General features: G+C 49.5%; 1 protein-coding gene across 8 annotated transcripts in view; it reads right to left on the minus strand.

Annotated features, from left to right (window-relative positions):
- Positions 1-19,587, minus strand: part of CABIN1 (calcineurin binding protein 1) — a 161,959-nt gene that overhangs the window by 63,268 nt on the left and 79,104 nt on the right. For all 8 annotated transcript variants that reach the window (XM_012454131.2, XM_012454135.2, XM_012454126.2 and 5 more), the window contains 3 exons: positions 19,058-19,209; positions 16,396-16,574; positions 960-1,142 (listed from right to left, as the gene is read on the minus strand). In XM_012454131.2, coding sequence (XP_012309554.2) covers positions 960-1,142; positions 16,396-16,574; positions 19,058-19,209 — 514 coding nt within the window. The remainder of the gene's footprint in view (positions 1-959; positions 1,143-16,395; positions 16,575-19,057; positions 19,210-19,587) is intronic.

A 19,587-nucleotide genomic window follows, 5' to 3' on the forward strand; every position in this document is an offset into this window, starting at 1 on the left:
CTGGCCCACTGCCACATCTATGTGTGAGCTCTCATCCAGAGCTTGCTCTGGGACTTCCTGGGACAAGGCTGGGGTCCCTCAGGGAGGCAGGTTATCACCAATGTTTTTCCCCATCCATCCACCCAACCTGGAGAGGTAGCATGGGGTAATGGTTAAGGGTGCAGACTGACAGGGCAAATTCTGGACCTTCTCTGAATCTCGTGTTCTTCAGCTGTAAAATGGGAAGTCATTATGCCTTTTTCCCAGGGTGCTTGGGAGAACCAAATGAATTAGCACAGTGCCCAGCACAGAAAAGAGTATGGGGCTAGGTTGTTATTATTGTTTGGGAAACACCTGTAAGCCCTGGCCCTGGCCAGAGTGGGAAAGCTCTCAAATCCACAGCTGACCAGTCACAGCTCAGAGTGGGGCCAGGAATGCCCCAGTCTGCTTGTGATCTCCCAGTAAGCCCAGATGCAGGGCTGTGCCAACTGGTTTCTACAAAGGGGACCTGGGCCCCCCAAGGAGAGATATCCCAGGCTTAGATCAGGGCCCTCTGCCAAAAAAAAGGGAGATTTTTCCTGAAGACCTGATATGATTCAGACTAAAAAAAAACACATTTGTGACATTTAGGATCCAAAGACTTTTAAAATAACCATTTATCAAGAAAAAAAAAAAACAGAGCACGCTGATGTCACAGACATGGATTCCCCAGGCTGGGCTGTGAGGGTCATAACAATAAGGTGCATCCCTAAAGCACATATGGTGCTGGGCTCTGTGCGCACTCTCAGGAGCTGCCTCGCTCACCCTCACTACCCCAGGGTGGGAACTGGGACCATTCCCATCCCACAGGGAGAACAACGGAGGCCCAGAGAGTGAGCAACTTGTCCAGTCAAGGTCCCTGGGCCACAAAGCCTTCAGCTCTGCCCAGATTGCCACAGGACATCAAAGTGGTTCTAATTCACTGAGTTAGAGCTTCATACCTCTTTCTTCTGTAGCTCCCTGAAGGTCTTTACCCATTGCTCCTGCTTGGGAACTGAGAATGGGCAGTCTCCTCTCTGTGTAGGATTTCCTAGAGCCTTCTAGTAAGCTGGTGGGCTCGTTAAAGAAGTCCTGCGTCGAGCTGGAGTCTGAGAGCGCTACGGCTGTGCTGTCCTGGCTGCGGTCTGAGGGGAGAAAGAGGAAGAGAGGACAAGAGCATTAACCTACACCACTTCCAACACAGGGGACCTCCCTATGGTGAGTCTCCCTGCCGGTGGCCTAGGGACTACCTTGCAGGAGATGGCCTGAACACAGCCATTCGACACTGCTGGGCCCAACCCATCCCAGAGGCCACCAAGCCACTCACCAAAGGCACCGATCTTCATGGTCAACCCTCCTGGGGTTCTCCCAAACAGTGGTATTCTGGTAAATGTTTAACAACTGGCTCTCAGGGAAAAAGAAAGCCCTGATTAATAGCACTTACTGATTTCTGTAGTGTAAATGTTCCCACCATGGCAATTTTCAAGTTACCAATGTGCTGTTGCCAAATGTGGAGTTGGGAAGAGATGCACAGTAGCCACCATTAGGTAGTATTTCTACCATATAAATATAACAGAAATAAATGAAGTGGGAAAGGATTCAGTAAATATTTTTAATCTGTTGGTAAAAGCTAGTGTGATCTGGAAGAACTCTAGATCTTTGGGAGCCACAGATGCAAAAGACATTTGTACTCACTCACTGGCTGCTTTCTTCAGACCTTCACAGGTGCTCAGGAGAAAGAACAGGGGTGGGGCAGGGCGGGGAGGGAAGCTGAGGAAACCTTTCTGGGAGTAGAACAGACCTGGAGGGGAGGAGTGGCTGCTGCCATGGAAAAGGTACAAAGCCTACCTAGAGGAACAGAAGCCTTTAGGCATAGAGGTGGGGGAGGAAACCTTGTTGCCTCCAGGGTATAGGTGAAGACCCACTGCAGCTGAGGAAGGGAAAAGGAAAACCTTTCTATTCTAAGGGAGGGGCAGGAAATCATATAGGGTCCAAACATTAGAGGTCTCCCACCACTGAAGGAGGGGCAGTATCACTGAGAAAGTCCTACCCCTGAGATGCAGGGACATAGAGCCCACCTAAGTCTGAGGCTGGGACCAAGACAACAGAGAACTACCCTGTGTCCCCAACCCCAGGCTAGCATGCACTGAGTAACAAGCAAAGCAGTCTACTGCAGGAAGGCAAGAGCATGGAGGAGTCCCCTCCCTGAGATGCACACAAAGGACTAAGGCTGAAGGTGGAAGTGGAATGTTGAGAAAAACCTTGTGGCAAGCCAGCTCCCCTACTAAGCACAAGGTAACATAAGAGTAATTTGAGCTTGGGTGGTCAAGGCTGCAGTGAGTTATGATGGCAACACTGGGGCACTGAAGGTAACCACAGCAACAACAAAACCCAAGCCAGCTCAATTTCTGACTAGCCTAATTGAACTTTCCCTGCTAAAGGCCTAGAAACAAAAGAGAAAGCCTATTCCAGGTATAAGTATTACTTATTTCAGTCTCCTCTGTCCTACACATGATATCTGGTATTCAATATAAAAATTGTAAGACATACACAGAAAGAAAAAAGTACATTGTCAAGAAACAAAACAATCAGCAGAACCAGACTCCCAGATGACCCAGATACTGGAACTACATGTCAGGGAATTTAAACCAACTAAGATTAATATGATTCATAAATATGATTAGTATGTCAAAGGCCATAGTATAAAAGCTGAACAACATGCATGAACAGACAGGAAATTTCAGCAGTGAGATTTAAAAAAAGCAAGAATCAAATGCAAAGGCTAGAAATAAAAAACACAGTAACAGAGCAGCCAACTTGACACAGTGAAGGAAGAAAAGGAACTCAAAACTTGAAAACAGATCACTAGAAATACTGACAGTCTCCAACTTACAATAGTTCAACTTAAAATTTTTTTGACTTTACAATGATGCAAAAGTGATATGCATTCAGTAGAAACTACACTTTAAATTTTGAATTTTGATTTTTCCTGAGCTAGTGATATGCAGTACGATACTCTTACATGAGATATTCAACACTTTACCATAAAATAGGCTTTGAGTTCAATCAGTGGTTTCCAACCTTTTTGGCACCAGGGGCCAGTTTTGTGGAAGACAATTTTCCACAGACTGTGGGGGTAGAGGGGGATAGTTTCGAGATGCAACTATTCTCAGCCATTAGATTCTTTCGAGGAACACACAACCTAGGTCCCTCACATGTGCAGTTCACAGTAGGGTTCACGCTCCTATGAGAATCTAATGACGACTGCCATTGATTGGACAGGAGGCAAAGCTCAGGCAGTAGTGCTTGCCTGCCCATTGCTCACCTCCTGCTGTGCAGCCCAGTTCCTTACAGGCCACAGACCAGTACCAGTCTGTGACCTAGGGACTGGGGACCCTTCTGTTAGATAATTTTGCCCAACTGTAGGCTAAGGCAAGTATTCTGAGCATGTTTAGGTTAGATTGAGCTAAACTATGATGTTGGTATAGATCAGGTATATTAAATGCATTTCTGACTTATTTTCAACTTACGATCATTTTATCAGGAAATAACTCCATTGTAAGTTGAGGAGTATCTGTAATCCAAACCCAGAGAAAAAGAGTAGGCAGGAGGAATCAGAATAGAGCATCCAAATGATCCAACACACTAACTGAAGTCACAAAAGGAGGTGAGGGAGAAACAGGACAGTAGAAATATTTAAAGACATAATGACTAAGAATTTTCCAAAAATAATGAGAGACATAAAATCACCAAGATTCTCAGAAAACACCAAGCAAGGAAAAGATCCCTCCACACACATTTAAAAAAAAAAATCACATCTAGGTGGACCATTTTGAAACTGCTGAAACCCAAAGATATAAAATGTTGAAGGCAGTCAGAGAAAGACATCAGATACCGAGGAATAAAGTTAAGAATTACAACAGACTTCTCACTAGAAACTACAAATTACTGATAATATCTTTAAAGTGCTGAAAGAATAGTCAACTTAGAATTCTATACTCAGTGAAAATATCTCTAAAAATTGCACAAAAAATAAAGTTCTTTTTTTCCCCCAGGCCAACAAAAACTGAGGGGATTCATGACCAGATCTGAGTTACAAGAAATGTTAAAGGTAATTCTTCAGGTAGAATGACTATGAAGCCAGATAGTCATTTTTGACTACATAAAGAATCTACATAAGATCTACATAAAGAAATGGATTCCCTGAAATGGTTAAAGTTATGGTAAATATAAAATACATTATTTTTATTTTCGATTTTTCCAAAACATTATTGTCTATTTTCTAAAGCAAAAATAGTAGCAATGTATTATGGGCTTAGAACATATATAAAAGTGAAGTGAATGAAAACAAGAGTGCAAAAGATGAGCAGCTCTTCCACTGCCTATGACATAGTACAGTATCACCTGAAGGCAGGCTGTGATTAATGAAAGGTTTAATTTGTTAACCCTAAGGCAACAACTACATTTTTTCTTTCAAAAAAGAGATGCTATAATAAACAAATAGAGATAAAATATAGCTTATAAAATTTTTTTTTGAGATAGGGTCTCACTCTGTCACCCATGCTGGAGTGCAATGGCATGATCTTGGTTCACTGCAATCTCCACCTCCTGCCTCAGCCTCCTGAGTAGCTGGAACTATGGACATGCACTATCACACCCGGCTAATCTTTTGTATTTTTAGTAGAGATGGGGTTTCACTATGTTGGCCAGGCTGGTCTCAAATTCCTGACCTCAGGTGATCCACCTACTTCAGCCTTCCAAAGTGCTGGGATTACAGGCGTGAGCCACTGTGCCCAGCTGAGAACTTTTAAAAAATAAAACGGTCTTGAACTTTTTAGACGACTGGCAGTTATATCTCAAGGTGAAGCTCAATAAGCTAGCAATCAAGAGAGCTAAGTTCAAGTTCCTCTTGTGGCATTTACTAGCTAGGAGACCATGAGCGAGTTAAGTCCCTTTCTCACCTAAAAACTGCAACCACATATTATCTCAGAGAGGTCCATGCCACAGTGGCCTCTTGGGCAACACAAGGAGAAAGGCAGACATGGTCCCCCAGGGTCCACCAACCTTAAAGCCTGCTATTAGTCCATGTTTTAGTGTCAATCAGCTGGGTCCTACTAGGAGGGTAGGGATGAGCTGTCTGGTAAGCAAACTTGCAACAACATATAAATTTGTTTTGGCTGGATGCAATGGTTCATGCCTGCAATCCCAGCACTTTGGGAGGCCAAGGAGGGAGGACTGCTTGAGCCCAGCAGTTCAAGATGAACCTGGGCAACATGGGGAGATGCCTGTCTGTACAAAAAAATCTTTAAAAATTAGGCAGGCGTGGCAGTTACTTGGGAGGCTGAGGTGGGAGGATCACTTGAGCCCAGGAGGTTGGGGCTGCAATGAGCAGTGATCACTCCACTGCACTCTGCTCCAGCCTGGATAACACAGCTAGATCCTATCTCCAAAAAAAAAAAAAAAAAGCAAAATATAAAGTTGTTTAAAAAAAGTTGAAAGCCTGGACTTTGGAAGATCTAGGCTGACAGAAATGAAATTCTGCTCTGTCACCTACTATCTCTGAGAGCCTCTGTAAATGCCATAATTATTTACACTTCAGTTTCCATGCATGTAAAACTGTGATAATACAAGCACCCACTTTACAGAACTGTTATGATTACCCTTCCTTCATAGCTGCCTTTGCAATGTCCACTGCCTAGAAACTGATAGATCATCAGTATTAGCTGGGCTGACAGGGCAATGAGAAATGAGGACTTGGGACATGTATAAGACCCCTGAGAGAAAGGGCATGGATCTGATTGGAACCTCTGTCTCATGCCTGTGAAAGGCTCTTCCCTGACTTGCAAAGCCAGAATACAAGGCTCCATGAGCCCTGAATGGCGGTTATGAGCAGGCCTGCAGCCCTCACAAAATGCCCCAAACTTGAGTCCCCAGCATGAGGGGATCAAGAAGAGGTGGGGCATTCCATTTGCTGTGTGTGTGTAAAGGGAGGATTGGCAACAGGGACCCTTTAAAGGCCACACGGGGTCAAAGTGAGAGCTTAAGAGTTAGGCTTCCAGACCCACCTTCCCATCCCGGATTTGCCACTTAGGGGTTGGGTGATCTTGGCCAAATGATTTTGCTGCTCTGGGCCCCTACCTTAATGTTTTTTAACATGATTGCCATTGTCTTCCTACCTCTGTCCCTGACATATATGGGGTCCCACAGAGGTGTGGCCTAGTGCCTGGCACACAAGTGACAGCCCAGTGACAGCCCTGTTGCATTCACTCTGGCCCTGACAGTGAGAACACCTTTGGCTCAGACAATGCTCATGAAGCCTCAGTCTCTGAAAGACAGCAGGCCATGCCCCTGCAGCTGAAGTCTCCCTGAAAGACAGGCTAGGGCTGGCTCTCCTCAGCCAGTCTGAGACTAGCTGAAGTCACTGCACAGCTCAGCAGCACATCCTGCGGCAAGCTCCAGGAAGCAAGCCTTGCTGGGATGATTTCACTGACTGGCACGCTGCCCTACAAGCTCACCGGCTCACAGCCTCTTGGGTTCTGGGCCTAAAGGAATTGCCAATCTGGTGGAATCCTAGCTGTGATCATTATGAAAATCAGGTATTGGTTTAGGCAAGTAGATATTTACTCCCAAAGTGCTAACGCCCTCTTGATGCTGCAATGTGAAGGAACCACAGATCCATTCAGCAGGCAGTGAAGGTGGCCAGACCTCACCAGGAACTGTGCAGGCAAGAAAGGATGCCATGCTGTGCAGGGGCTTCTGCTCCCCTGATGAACCACCACCAACTGAGTGGGGACTCTGCTGAGCCGTTTTTTTTTTTTTTTTGAGACGCAGTCCAGCTCCGTTGACCAGGCTGGAGTGCAGTGGTGCAACCTCGGCTCACTGCAACCTCTGCCTCCTGAGTTCAAGCAATTCTCCTGCCTCAGCCTCCCGAGTAGCTGGGATTACAGACATGCGCCACTACACTCAGCTAATTTTTTTGTATTTTTAGTAGAGACGCAGTTTCACCATATTGGCCAGGCTGGTCTTGAACTCCTGATCTTGTGATCCGCCCACCTTGGCCTCCCGAAGTGCTGGAATTACAGGCATGAGCCACCATGCCCAGCCCTGCTAAGCCTCTTAAAATAACATCTACAGCAGTGGAGCAAGACAAATGCAAGCCAAGGGGCCTGGCAGGGACAGAGGGCTGCTGACTGTACTTTGTCAGGCCTTTCCAGAACCTCTCTGACACAGGTGTGAGAATCTGGAACTGCCAATCACCTAAAAAAAACAGAGAAGAGAGACTGGTCCTAGCCCTGGGGGGCACTGTTGTGATTCTAGATAAGCTCTTATCTCAGGGGTAATCAAAGTACCTAAGTAGCCCTGTGGAAGGTACTGCTAATGGGGCTCACCACAGTCCTGGGTGCCTCCTGTAGATCACGGTGCTGGGGTGGGCTATTGGGGCAGAGCTGGAGAGGCAGAGGCTATGTACATGGAGATGAGGTGCCCAGCTGGCCTGTGAAGCAAGTGGGTGGGGGAGGTGCTTGCCAAGGTTTCTGCCCACTCCCAAGGGGGCAGCACTACAGGAAGGAATCCAGGGACATGTTATCTCTTTAAATGAGAGCCACCAAAAGGGACTCAAGGCCCAAGGCCCACTTTCTGCTCCTTTCAGGTCTTGTGTGTCTGAAAGGGTTGGCACAGCCTATTTAAAATGACCCTGATTTCAAATACTAAAAATCAATCCAAGGTTTTGCACAAAGTTTCAAGCCAGTCAGACTGAAAGAAAACCAAGTTTCAATCCTTTCACATCAATAGGGCAAAAGGGATAAATGAAAAAGCTCTTAAAGAATGGCTCTATCTACCAGGGCAGACAGTGCCGCAGTCCCCATTCCTCCACTTCTAGGGAAGCAAACCTTCTCTGGTACAGCTAACTGAAGACCTCAGAGAGGCCACAGACAAGACAGACAGACAGAAATGGTGGGGTAAGTTTGCCAAGAACATCGCAGAGCATATGAAAAGGACCCTCATCCTGCCACCAGCGGGGCTGCTGTGGATGGGACAGCTCAGGGACTGGGTGAGTCAAGGTAGGGAGGACAATGTGTCTCAGTGCTGGGAAGAAGCTCTTGGAGAACAGGACCCCCTGGAGTTGGATGAGCTGGGAGGGCAGACAGCAAGGAGGGTTATTTGGACTGGGGAGTGTAGCCCAGAACCACTCCGATTACTGAAGCAGGAAGCCCATGCCCTGGGAGGCCCCTGCAGAAGGGCAGGAGGAAAAGGAAGGATGCAGCTGACTGCTGTCCTCTCCCCAGTCCCAGCAGGCCCCACTGCAAGGTCATCTCTCAGGTTACCATGCCCACAGCCAAGGAAGGGCCAGTGCACCCAGGGAAGGCTTCTGGGAGAAGAGGGTCAAAGGCTCCTCTAGGGTGGGACCCCCATCCATCAGCCATGTACCTTTAGGCAAGGACCAAACCTCCCTGAGCCATATTCCATCTGCTTCCCGGACAGCTGAAGGCAGCCTAGCACCATCATGCACCACTCTCATGCTGCCCACATGCACTGGGGAGTCTTTGAGTGTATGTGAAGAGGGGATTCTGGCCTCAGGAACACAGCCTGCAGGCCTGGCTCCAGTCTTACCTCCTCCATGAAGTTGTCTTTGGGATCCTGTGGTCCTGGGTTCAAATGGACTGACATGCAACTTTGTGTGCTAATGGCCTGTGCTGAGTCCTCAGAGGACCAGCTGGGTATGCCTATCCTCTGTAGACAGAGGCTGCCAAGCCTGGTAGCAGAGGCATTCTATTCTCCTGCCTTGCCTAATAGAGCAAGGCCAGATGGGAGAAGTCAGAGTCAGGCAGTGCTGGCTCTTATTCTGTGGAGGGGCTTTGGGGTGAGGAGGGAGTTCTGGGCCCCCTGGTTCTGAGGCAGAGCAAGAGACAGATGGAAAGCCTCTTTGATGAAGGACAGCCAGACTTAGCCTAAACATCCTATGGGACTGGGTGGAGAGAGCCTACCAGAGAAACAGACACCCTGGATGGAACCTCCAGGGACTATCCACAGTCCAGGTATCTAGCCTTGAGTCTCAGGAGCTGAGAGCTGATTTCTTTAGGGAGCTGCTTGGAGGCCAACAGGAAAGAAGACTGGCACTAGCAAGCTGGCTATAGGCTGGCCTTGTTCTTTTTTTTCAGAATGTTCTTTTAAAAATCTGCCTACACAAAACCTGCTCATACTAATTAATATTTGTGGCAAGATTATAAATATTTGATTGTTATTGTTAATTACTGGAATGTTTTATGTCTATGCATCTGGGCCACGCCAGCCTTCCCTCTGAAGCCTTAGGGGGATGTGCATCTGCCAGCCAACTGCTTATTAAACTGCCTCCCTCTAAGCTCCAGAACCTTCCACTTCCAGGGTGGGATTTGCAGGATCAACTGTAAAGGAATGACAGCTGGCGACGCACAGGGAAAGAGACCTGGCTCAGTGACAGATAGGCTGCCTGTCCTCACTCAGTGTAAGAACAGACTCTGTGTTCTGAGTCCTCCTTGTTTAGGTCTGACTCAGCTCAGATGCCTTGGACAGTCCCAGGATTTCCAGGCCAGCCTAAAAGAGCTCTTCGGTTATAAGATACAAGTTTCCAGTATCTCCTCAAGTGTGTTTCCTCCATGTGCTCCAGCAAGACTAGAAACAGCTCACAGCCATTTGTTCCATCAGCTCGGGGCAGTAAAAGCCTGAGGAAGAAGATGTATGGTCGTGCTACTGTAGCAGCTCTGACTAATGCTCCAGAAAAGACCAAAAATGCCCTGCTAACTAGGAAACAAAGAGTTTCTAAGAACTGTAAACTTGGGTGGAATTAGTATTTTGAGAAATTTCTTGACTAGACAAGACCTGCCTCAGTCAATCTTGGCCAACCACAGGGAAAGAACACATCCACCAGAAGCAGGGCTGGCCCTGGGAAATGGGGGTGCCCATGCCAGGCTGAGGAGACAGGATAGATGCCAAAGAAAAGTGATACCAGAAACCTGGGGGTTCCTGAGAGGGAGGCAGATACACAACAGACAGCAGGTGGGCACAAGGGCATCATGTGGGGGCCAGGCTGCACCACTTGCCCATTCTTTGCCAGTGCTCACAGGTGAGGGCCAACAGAGCACTGCCAGACACCTCGAAGCCCTGACATGTACAGATACAGTGCTGCCCTGAGGGGCCTGATGCTCAGAGACCTCATCATGCATCTCTCATCTTGTCCTATGAGCCAGGAAAGGCACCGATCAGGGAGGTCTCGGGAGGCTTTAAACATTTTCCTGACCAAAGGCAGGTGAGCAGCCCCTCTTGATATAAATGCCAGAAGAAGAGAAGTAGCTCTGTAAGGTGTGAAGCTGACATCCCCCAGCCATCTAGTGAGCTTCCTAGGAAGGCTCTTCCAAGGATGTTGGGGAGAAAATGTGCCTGCCTTAGAGCCCAGAGAGAGAGATCCTGTGACTACATCACTGTCCCTGCTGCCCACAGGAAAGACCCCAGCCCTCTGAGCCCAGCTGCTTTCCCAAGCTCTCTCGTCTCAGTCTCTTTTTCATCCATCCCAGTCACCTCAGTATCCAAAAGCTGTAGGACTCTCCAAACTCCATGTCTTTGTCCCAATTGCTTTTCCCCCAAAATGGGCCTTCAGGCCTCTCTAGAGACTCACCTTCTCCAGGAAGTCCTCCCAACCCACCAAACCCCAGAACCTGCTCCTGTCTGCCAGCTCATGGCACTCTTCCTTGGCACCAACTACTGTCCCATGATACCATGGGACATCAGATCCAACCTGGCAGCAGAAATCAAGGCTCCTTTAACTTGACTTTCCCTATGGCACCCTTTTCCATGCCTGGCACACAGTAGATGCTCAATAAATGCCATGACCAGCTATGGCCTAAAGAGGTTTTCAAAAAGTTAAGAATGAAGAAGAGAACAAAGGAGGTGACTGGCTCTTCCCTGACAGCCTCCCCTGTCCTCTGCCCCTGTCAGGAACAAGCAGAACAAACTGAACTCCACTTAGAGTCTATCCCACTTTGAGAAGGTCTGTTTAGGAACAGCATTCCTACCAGAAAACTGACCTCCCCTTAGCCCTAGGAGGGTAGGCCACTGAGCAGAGGCCAGGCTGGGCCTGCCCTTCAGGACTGACTGCCATTCACAGCTTCCCACCCTACATAGCCTGGCCCTGGTGGGCTGCAGACACAGGACCCACCTCAGAGCATCAAGGCTACTGTGCACAATTTGCATTTTTATACACTTATCCTAGTAAAGATAATTTGGTATGTTAGAGTCTATTGCCTTTGTTATTTTTTTTAAAGCAAGAAAGAGCAAAGCAATGGAAATATAGGACTGGGCCACCTGCTGGAGGTGCAGGCAGGTGGACAGTGGAGAAGAGGCCACCATTACATCTGCCTCTGGCCGGAACTGGGAAGACAGGCCATCAGCAGAAGCCAAGCACATCAAACACACTCTCCAAATCACAGGACCAGCAGACATGAAGGTGATCCTGGTCACAGGGGTAGCAGGGAGCCGGACTGAGGGCTGAGCATGCGGGTCTGCGCTGTTCCCTGAAGCGAGCCGTGACAGGTGCAAGCAGAAAGACAAAGCCTGGAGAACAGAGTGTGGTCAGGGTTAGGGGCAGCACGGGCAATATTGGTGGAGACAGCATGGGGCGAACAGGCGAAGATGAGCACAGACGGCACACGACACAGACAGTGACAGCATGGAGGTTGAGGATGGATGGCCACAACGGGGGCTTGGCACAGGGCACCCTGGGCTCTCCAGTAAGGCCCACACCCTACAACCTGGGGCTCAGGGCAGCCTGAGGCTCCTCAGTGGCTCTGTCCATGCTGTCAGTGGGACTATGTAGGCACCACCACCCTTGGTGGATACCAGCCTCCAAAGGCTCCCACTCTTCTGACCCTGGCTGCTCCCTCTCCCCAACCCCTCAAGGGAAACACCAACATACCCCTTGGGTCCTGGCTAAGCTTTGCCTCCTCGGGAAGGCCTCTAACCCCGCGAAGAGGGCCCACGTTTCTCTGGGATGAGCAAACCCCACCTTTCTGGTGCTGGCATCAGTTGGCCCCAAAACCTCAGCTATATAACCGACTGATCTGCACCAATCTCCTCTACAGCAGGGACCAGTGCTTTTCTATGAACCTCGCATAGCACTGATGGAACCACCTGGATAGGCATGGCCACAGGTTGGCCAAAGACCCTAGAGGAGGCTCAGCCCCAGACTTACCACAGCACAAGGCCTTTGACTTGAGGCCTTTTCTGGCTTTGGCGTTCTGAGGCGACATGGAGCACGACAGGCAGAGAGCAAGGATTTTAGTCCAAGAGAGCCACTACAGACACATGCCAAAGGGGGACTGAGCCAGGCCAAGTGACAAATCAAGCCATTCTGTAATGGCCAAGTTCCCTGGGCCCTCTGCTGAAGGACAATGGAAACACACAGATTCAGTCTCTGGCAGGCCGGCCAAGCACAGGCCTGCCTAGTATCAGCCTCACCTCTGGCCAGGGGTGGAGGGAGATTCAGACCCACTCTCTCTTGGCTCCACCCTGACTAGAGTAGGCAGTTTTGGATGAGTGCCTACCTGCCCTCAGCTCTGGTTCTTCTTGGGGAAACAAAGGCATGGCAAGCCTGCAGGGCAGCTGTGAAGATGGAGATATGCTACTACCCTGCGGGCACCTGCCCAGAGCCCAGCACACAGCAAGCGCACAGTACTGAGTGGTAGGGCATAATTACACACAGGCACATACACACACACACACATACATGTGCATACTATACACAGGGTAGGGGTAGAGGTTTTGTTCAAAGATCTCCTTATGTTGTTTGAACATGTGTAAAGAGCAATCACTGGGAGCCCCTTGAAGGTCACAACGTACTCCTCCAGTCATTTTGTTTTCCTAGTCAGGAAGCTTCAACACTAAGGATTTCAGCCCTGTGGGCAAATTGTAAGAGACTGATGGAAGGGAGACTTAGGCAGGTGGGAAGCACAACCAGCCAGAGCTGCCAGCAGCACAGCCTGGGACGAAGCTTCTCTCTCTGTTATCTCTCTTGCTCTCTTTCACAGCTTGGCCAGAGGGCCCCTCCTCAGGTCAGCCGTGAGTGCCCTCCTGGCTGTTCTGAGAAGGGCTGGCTTTGACACCAGGCTGCAGTACAGTCAGAGTGACCTGAGGGGCTGATTCCAAAAGCTTTTCACCAGAGTTACGCACAGGCTGCAGGATGCTCCCCACCCTAGTGCAAGTGACACAAGGTTGCAGGTGAGGGTAGTTCAGAGAACAAATTTGGATCCTATGAAGTAGCTATTAGGGAACCTACACATACCTGGAGCTATTTTTCTAAATCTTTTCTAAATCTTAAACCAAATCAGAATTGACCCTAGCTGGTTTCTGGTTTTGAAGCAAAGGCATACTAATGTGGGAAGGGAGCTCTAATGTGAGGTCTCCTAACCATGCCCAAGGAAAGTCCTGATGCCTGACTCCCTCTCCCACTGCTGGCAAATTTTCTGTGGGGGTGGAAAGCTGGTATCCAGAAAGCCTCATGCCCAAGCCCACTGAGGAGCTGCTGGCTGCTTCAGAGGACACTACCTGCACCTCTTGTAAGGCCATGCCACTGGCTGGAGAGAGTTGGGGTGCCTACTGAGGGATACTGGCCCCTGAGCTCAGGCTCTTCCCTCTATGCAGTGCTACCTAAGTCTTGCCCTCACTCCACCAATGACCTGGATAACTCCATCTAGGAGGTGGTTACAATGTGCTAGCACTTTGGTTTAATACCCATGAGGAAGACATTACCCCCATTCAACAGGTGAGGAAACTGAGAAGTGAGATCCTTTGTCCAAGGTTGCAGAGCACAATGCAATGGAGCTGGGACTAGAAATCAGATCCTTTGATCAGGGCCTGCTGTGTACTTGCCTCCCTGTCTGACCTCCCCATGACTGCTTCTCCTCAGCTCGAAGTGCCCAGCACCCTCCTGGTGGTACGAGGACTCAGCGGTGGCCTGTAATGAGTGCTAACGCCCCTGTCCTCCCACAGTAGACCCAAGGCTGGTCTCAGGCCAAGAAGCTAAGTGGAAAGTAGGAGCTATATGTTCTTCTCCCAGGAAGGAGAAGTAGGAACAAAGGTGGGCAGTGTGGCCCCCTGAGGCCACCAGCACATCCCCTGACACCAGCAATCTGCTGCTTCTCCCTGGAGCCTGGGTCTTCCCCTAGGAACTAGGGTAGCTGCTGAAAGGGCCACTTTAACATTCTAAGATCACAGCTATTTTAGGACCCCAAACATTTTCATGTTGCAGACACTGCTTTCTCTCAGAGGTGAGGCAGCTGAGTTCTGAAAGCACTATGCAGCCAGGCCTGGGCAGAGCACACAGGTGGCCAGTGCGGGGCTGTGAGTGGGCAAAGGTGGGCCATGGGATCCTGATGGCTTTGTATCATTGACAGGAATCACTTTGAAAACTTTTTTTTATACAAATATTCAAAATTGTGCAACTGCTGAAACCATATTTGAATTTATTTGTATGGCTCCTTCTGCAAACTTCCAGAACAAATAATTAGCATGCTGGCACCCAGGACCCGTCACGCCCGGTTGTCATGCCTGAGTAATCTGCAGTGGCTCACCAACAGCTTCATGCACACACATGTGCCAACATGGGACAGCTGGCATCATGGCCCCCTTTCTGAGGTGCTCCTACCTCCCTTCTTCCCTGCTTCTAGAGGCATACTTAACCCTAATGGGCTGCACAGTGGCATCTGTGGCATGAACTCAGCGGGCGCCTGCAGAGCTGCAGAGGACAGTGCTTGAGTTCCCCAGCCCAGGTGCATTTGAGCAGGGCCACAAGGCATGTAGACAACCAGGAAAGGCATTCCTCTCCTGAAAACTTTGGCATAATACTTCCTCCCAGGAAGCAGCTGGCAAAAACTAACTCCCAGAGCAGGGGTTTGCTGCTAGTATGTTTTCTCAATATTCTCAAGAGTAAAAGGTTGGGAAGAGGGTGATTAACTTAACTAAGAAAGGGAGAAAGGAACTTAACAGGGTATGTCTGCAGAACTGAAGACTGGAGGGGCAGGTGGGTCAGCTCCTCCTACCTCTGCTCAGCACTCTGGGGTGGGCAGGGAGGTGCCAACGCTGAGACTGGGAATAATGACACAAACCTTCTGGGAGGTAAGAGACACAGCACACACTCAGATCCTCAGCCTCTCTCAACACGCATGCTGCAAATCCAAATCAAACCCAGAAGGGGACACTGCAGTTCTCCTTTCCTTTCTTGAGAACAGCAAATCCTGCCCCCAGAGAAATGGAACACTGGCCCCCTTGTCATCCTTCTCCAGCACTTCTTTAAACCTGCTCTCAAGCCCTACCCACTCAGTTCAGAAAGTTGTGGGCAGATGCCCATGCTATATCCAGGAACCTGAGCACTGGGCAGGGGCCTCAGCAGGGCACTAGAGTGAAGGTGGTGCCTCCCACCCCCGCTCCAGACCTGCACTGGGACTGAACTTCAAGGCTACCATGGCACTCTAGAGGGCCCATTCTTACTCCAAGGAGCCACTTTTATAAAAACCACCTTGCAGGAGGCACAGCCCTGGGACCAATTCTACCCACCTACTAGCATCCCCATGCCTTGGAGAATGCAGAGGAAGTCCTGTTTCCCCAAACCCAGATGAGATGAGTGATATGGGAGTGAGGGGCCAGGTGTCTTTCAGCATTGTCACTACCTCCCAGGACTCCACTTTAGTGGCCCTCTTAAGTCACCAATTTGGCTTATCCCAGCAAGTACTCTGTCACTAGCTTATCACTATAAAAATGAGAGAACATGAAGAAATCAAGCTACAGGCCAGCATGCAAGCCTCCTAATGTTAGTAAGGAATGTGGTTGAATGGTCGCCACCTGCCCCATCCCACATGGGACGGCCACACATATGGTCCCAGGTGACCCCCATTAACAACCTATCTGGATTCTCAGGTGTGACAGACTTAGCACTAGTCACGGCCTTCCCTCAGCCGTCAGAAGGACAGAGCAGTAACAATGCGCTGCTGAACAACGCAGGTGTCACTAAGCTGACTGCACCAGGAGCCATTCCAGGAGGCCACAGTCTTCTAACTGCCTTCCAAAGTAGCTGTCATGTCCCCATTTTGCAGGTGGGAAAAAGAAGGCTCAAAGAGGTGAAATGCTATAGCCTGGCCTGCCCCTCCCCTGGCTCCCAGGTGGGCAAGCTGGCAGGTGGCGACCCTGAGCATGTCTCAGAAGCACAAGAATCACCGTGAATCCATGAGGTTAATGAGCAGCCGCAACATTGCCCGTGTCACCCCAGACCCAGCACCCCCCCTCACCAAAACAAAGCGACAAAATGAGTCGCCCAAGCACCCGCCCCGTGATTGATGTGCCGCCCTGGGCTGGCAGTAGGGAGAACAGGGACTGTACCGTCCGGCGTTGCCTGCTGGTGGGGTTTTTTACATTTGACGTAATCGTGGTCAATCGGAGTGGCTGTGTAAGGTGGGGATGTCAGACCTGGGCCAGAGGAGGAGGGGAGGGAGGCTCCGGGGCCCGGCAGTGTCCCAGCTGAAGAGTGGGAGTCCTCGTCCACCAGGCAGGCCTTCTCCCTGTGGGATCAGAGGTTTGGGGCATAGGTCAGAGTCTCCACCTCATATTGAAACAGATGTGTGCTGGTGTGGGTGAGTGCCCTTCCCAGGGCCCGCTGCTCCCATGCACCTCTGGTGGCCCCCGCCCCATCTGCCTGGTGTCACAAAGCCCAGAGTTGCCGTCACAGTACCCACACAAGCTCTGTTTCCTAACTGGACGTTGCCTAATACTTCTCGCAGGGTGCAACCCGCATTTCTGCATCTCAGGCCCCAGGAGGCTCTATAGGGGAGCCAACGAGTCTTTCCTCAGAAGCTCCCTCGCATCTCTCCATGCTATGTCAATGCCTTCTGTGTGACAGCCTGACAAATTTAACCCCTGACAAATGGGCGGGCAGAAACACAGCTGCATTTACTGCATGCTCACACAAGTACAAGGATATGTGCTGCAACACAGTTGAGCAGAAATATCAGAAATACTCTACATATCCATTGGAGTGGTTACATAAAACACAGTACATCCATACTACGGTATAGTAAGTAGCCACTAGAAAGAATGAGGTGAATGGGGTACCATCTCTATGGACTGTGCCCAGACCCACTGTCAGGGGAAAAAGCAAACTCTAGAATAATACCTTCTGTAGTTCATTTTTATAAAATAAAAGAAATCCCACAATTGTATGTGTGTGTCTAAGTGTTATAAATACAGAAAATGATTTAGGAAATTAAACTGTGAATAGTGGGTGACTCTTGGAAGGAGAAGAGATCTGTCACATTTTAGTCTACATGTTTATATACTACCTGAATGTTCTGTAACTAGAATGTATTCATGTATTATTTGTACAATTAAAAAAATGTTAACGGGGCCGGGCGTGGTGGCTCACGTCTATAATCCCAGCACTTTGGGAGGCCAAGGCGGGTGGATCACAAGGTCAAGAGATCGAGACCATCCTGGTCAACAGGTGAAACCCCGTCTCTACTAAAAATACAAAAATTAGCTGGGCATGGTGGCTCGTGCCTGTAGTCCCAGCTACTCGGGAAGCTGAGGCAGGAGAATTGCTTGAACCCAGGAGGCGGAGGTTGCGTGAGCCGAGATCACGCCATTGCACTCCAGCCTGGGTAACAAGAGTGAAACTCCGACTCAAAAAAAAAAAAAAAAAAGCCGGGCGCTGTGGCTCACGCCTGTAATCCCAGCACTTTGGGAGGCTGAGGCGGGTGGATCATAAGGTCAAGAGATTGAGACCATCCTGGTCAACATGGTGAAATCCCGTCTCTACTAAAAATACAAAAAAATTAGCTGGGCATGGTGGCGCATGCCTGTAATCCCAACTACTCAGGAGGCTGAGGCAGGAGAATTGCCTGAACCCAGGAGGCGGAGGTTGCAGTGAGCCGAGATTGTGCCATTGCACTCCAGCCTGGGTAACAAGAGCGAAACTCGGTCTCAAAAAAAAAAAAAAAAAAAAAAGTTAACGGAATTATGATCAATGAAAGTAAGTATCATTGTATGCTGGGGGCCCTTTGTGACTACCAAATGGGTATCTGTAACTTCTGAGCACACTGGCTGCTCATCTGAGTGACCTGCCATGCACAGTCCTGCTATAAGCTGAGGGGCACCCACTCTGTGGAGCCGGCTCACCTGTGGCACACATCACACAGGCTATCTATGGCCAGAAGCAGACAGCCCTCAAGCACAGAGCCTGAGTGCGGGCCTCTCTGGCACTAAAATGGACTCCACACAGTGCCCAGCCAGGCATTGGTCCCAGAGATGGGGTGAGCTGAGCCCTCCCCTGGCCCCAGGTGAGCAAGCTGGCAGGTGGCAACCCTGGGCATGTCTTGGAAGCACAGGAATCAGTTAATGAGGTTAATGAGCAGCTGCAACATTCCTCTTATCACCCCAAATCAATCTTTCTCCCTAAGACTTGCCCCTGAGGGTACAGCAGCACCAGGACCTGGGCCTGGAGTGAAAGAAGTCTGGGCTGCAGAGATGACTTATAATCCCAGGGAGACTGGGGTCAGTCCAGGCCCACTGAGGGGACCACACCTGAGCCCTAGTTTCTCTGAGCTCTCTGCCACCACAAGAGAAGCCCACACTTCCCACACCTCTCACTGATTCTCAAGAGAACTGGCAGCAGATGAGGCCTTGGCAAAGACCCAGGGGAAAGAGTCTGCAAAGCAAAAACTGACTTCTAACAGTGTTCTGCACAGAACATGGCTGTGCCCCAGTGGAGAGGGCAGGAGGGCATCAGCTTCTCCCCAGGACTTGCCCCTGAGAATAGAGTAGCACTACATACGACCACAGGGTAAGAGGACTCACACTCACCCTCTTCTTCTCAGATTCAACATAAATACCTTGGCCCAGCAAATGGGAGTGTCCAGATGGGTCCTAGGGACTTCAAGAGTTGTAGTTTACTGTGTAGCAACCCTCTGAACACCACATTACAGTAAACAAGCCATCTGGGATGCAGATGGGATGAGCTGCTAGGGATCACCTAAAGGGTGCTACTCACTTTTCTGAAGCTTTGGGTGTGTTCTTCTCCTCACCCCTGGCAAAGGGTCCTTCTGCGGCCTCCTTCATAAAGTTGACCAGGACCTCTGCACCAACCCCAGAATCGGGCTTCCCGAGGAGCTTCAGGATGGAAGCATGGAGCCGGAAGTACACCTAGGAGAACGACACCTCTGGTATGAGCAGCCTTCCCAGTTGCTAAGGTTTGTTCCACAAGCCAGTCAGCCACACTGGAAATAGGCCCATGACCAGGGCAACAGGCTGCCACACACTGCCTGTTTTTGTTAGCTTTTAAATGAGCCATCCTACAAGTAATTTAAAACAAGCTGTGAAAATTAAAATGTATACTGTCAGCATTCCAGCTTAAATGTTCACCCAGTAACTCAGGCACATGGTAGTGAGATGAGAGTAATAACCACTCATTGTGATAACCCTTCAGCTCCATTCACTGGGCACTGCCTCCCACCACAGTGCCACTGTTCTCTTTGTGCCCTTCTGTGGGCACCCACAGAAAGTGAGCCTCTACATCTGTCT

The sequence above is a fragment of the Aotus nancymaae genome, unplaced genomic scaffold (assembly GCF_030222135.1).
Source record: "Aotus nancymaae isolate 86718 unplaced genomic scaffold, 86718_ANA_hifiasm-v0.15.2.pri h1tg000210l, whole genome shotgun sequence".
Lineage (NCBI taxonomy): Eukaryota > Metazoa > Chordata > Mammalia > Primates > Aotidae > Aotus > Aotus nancymaae.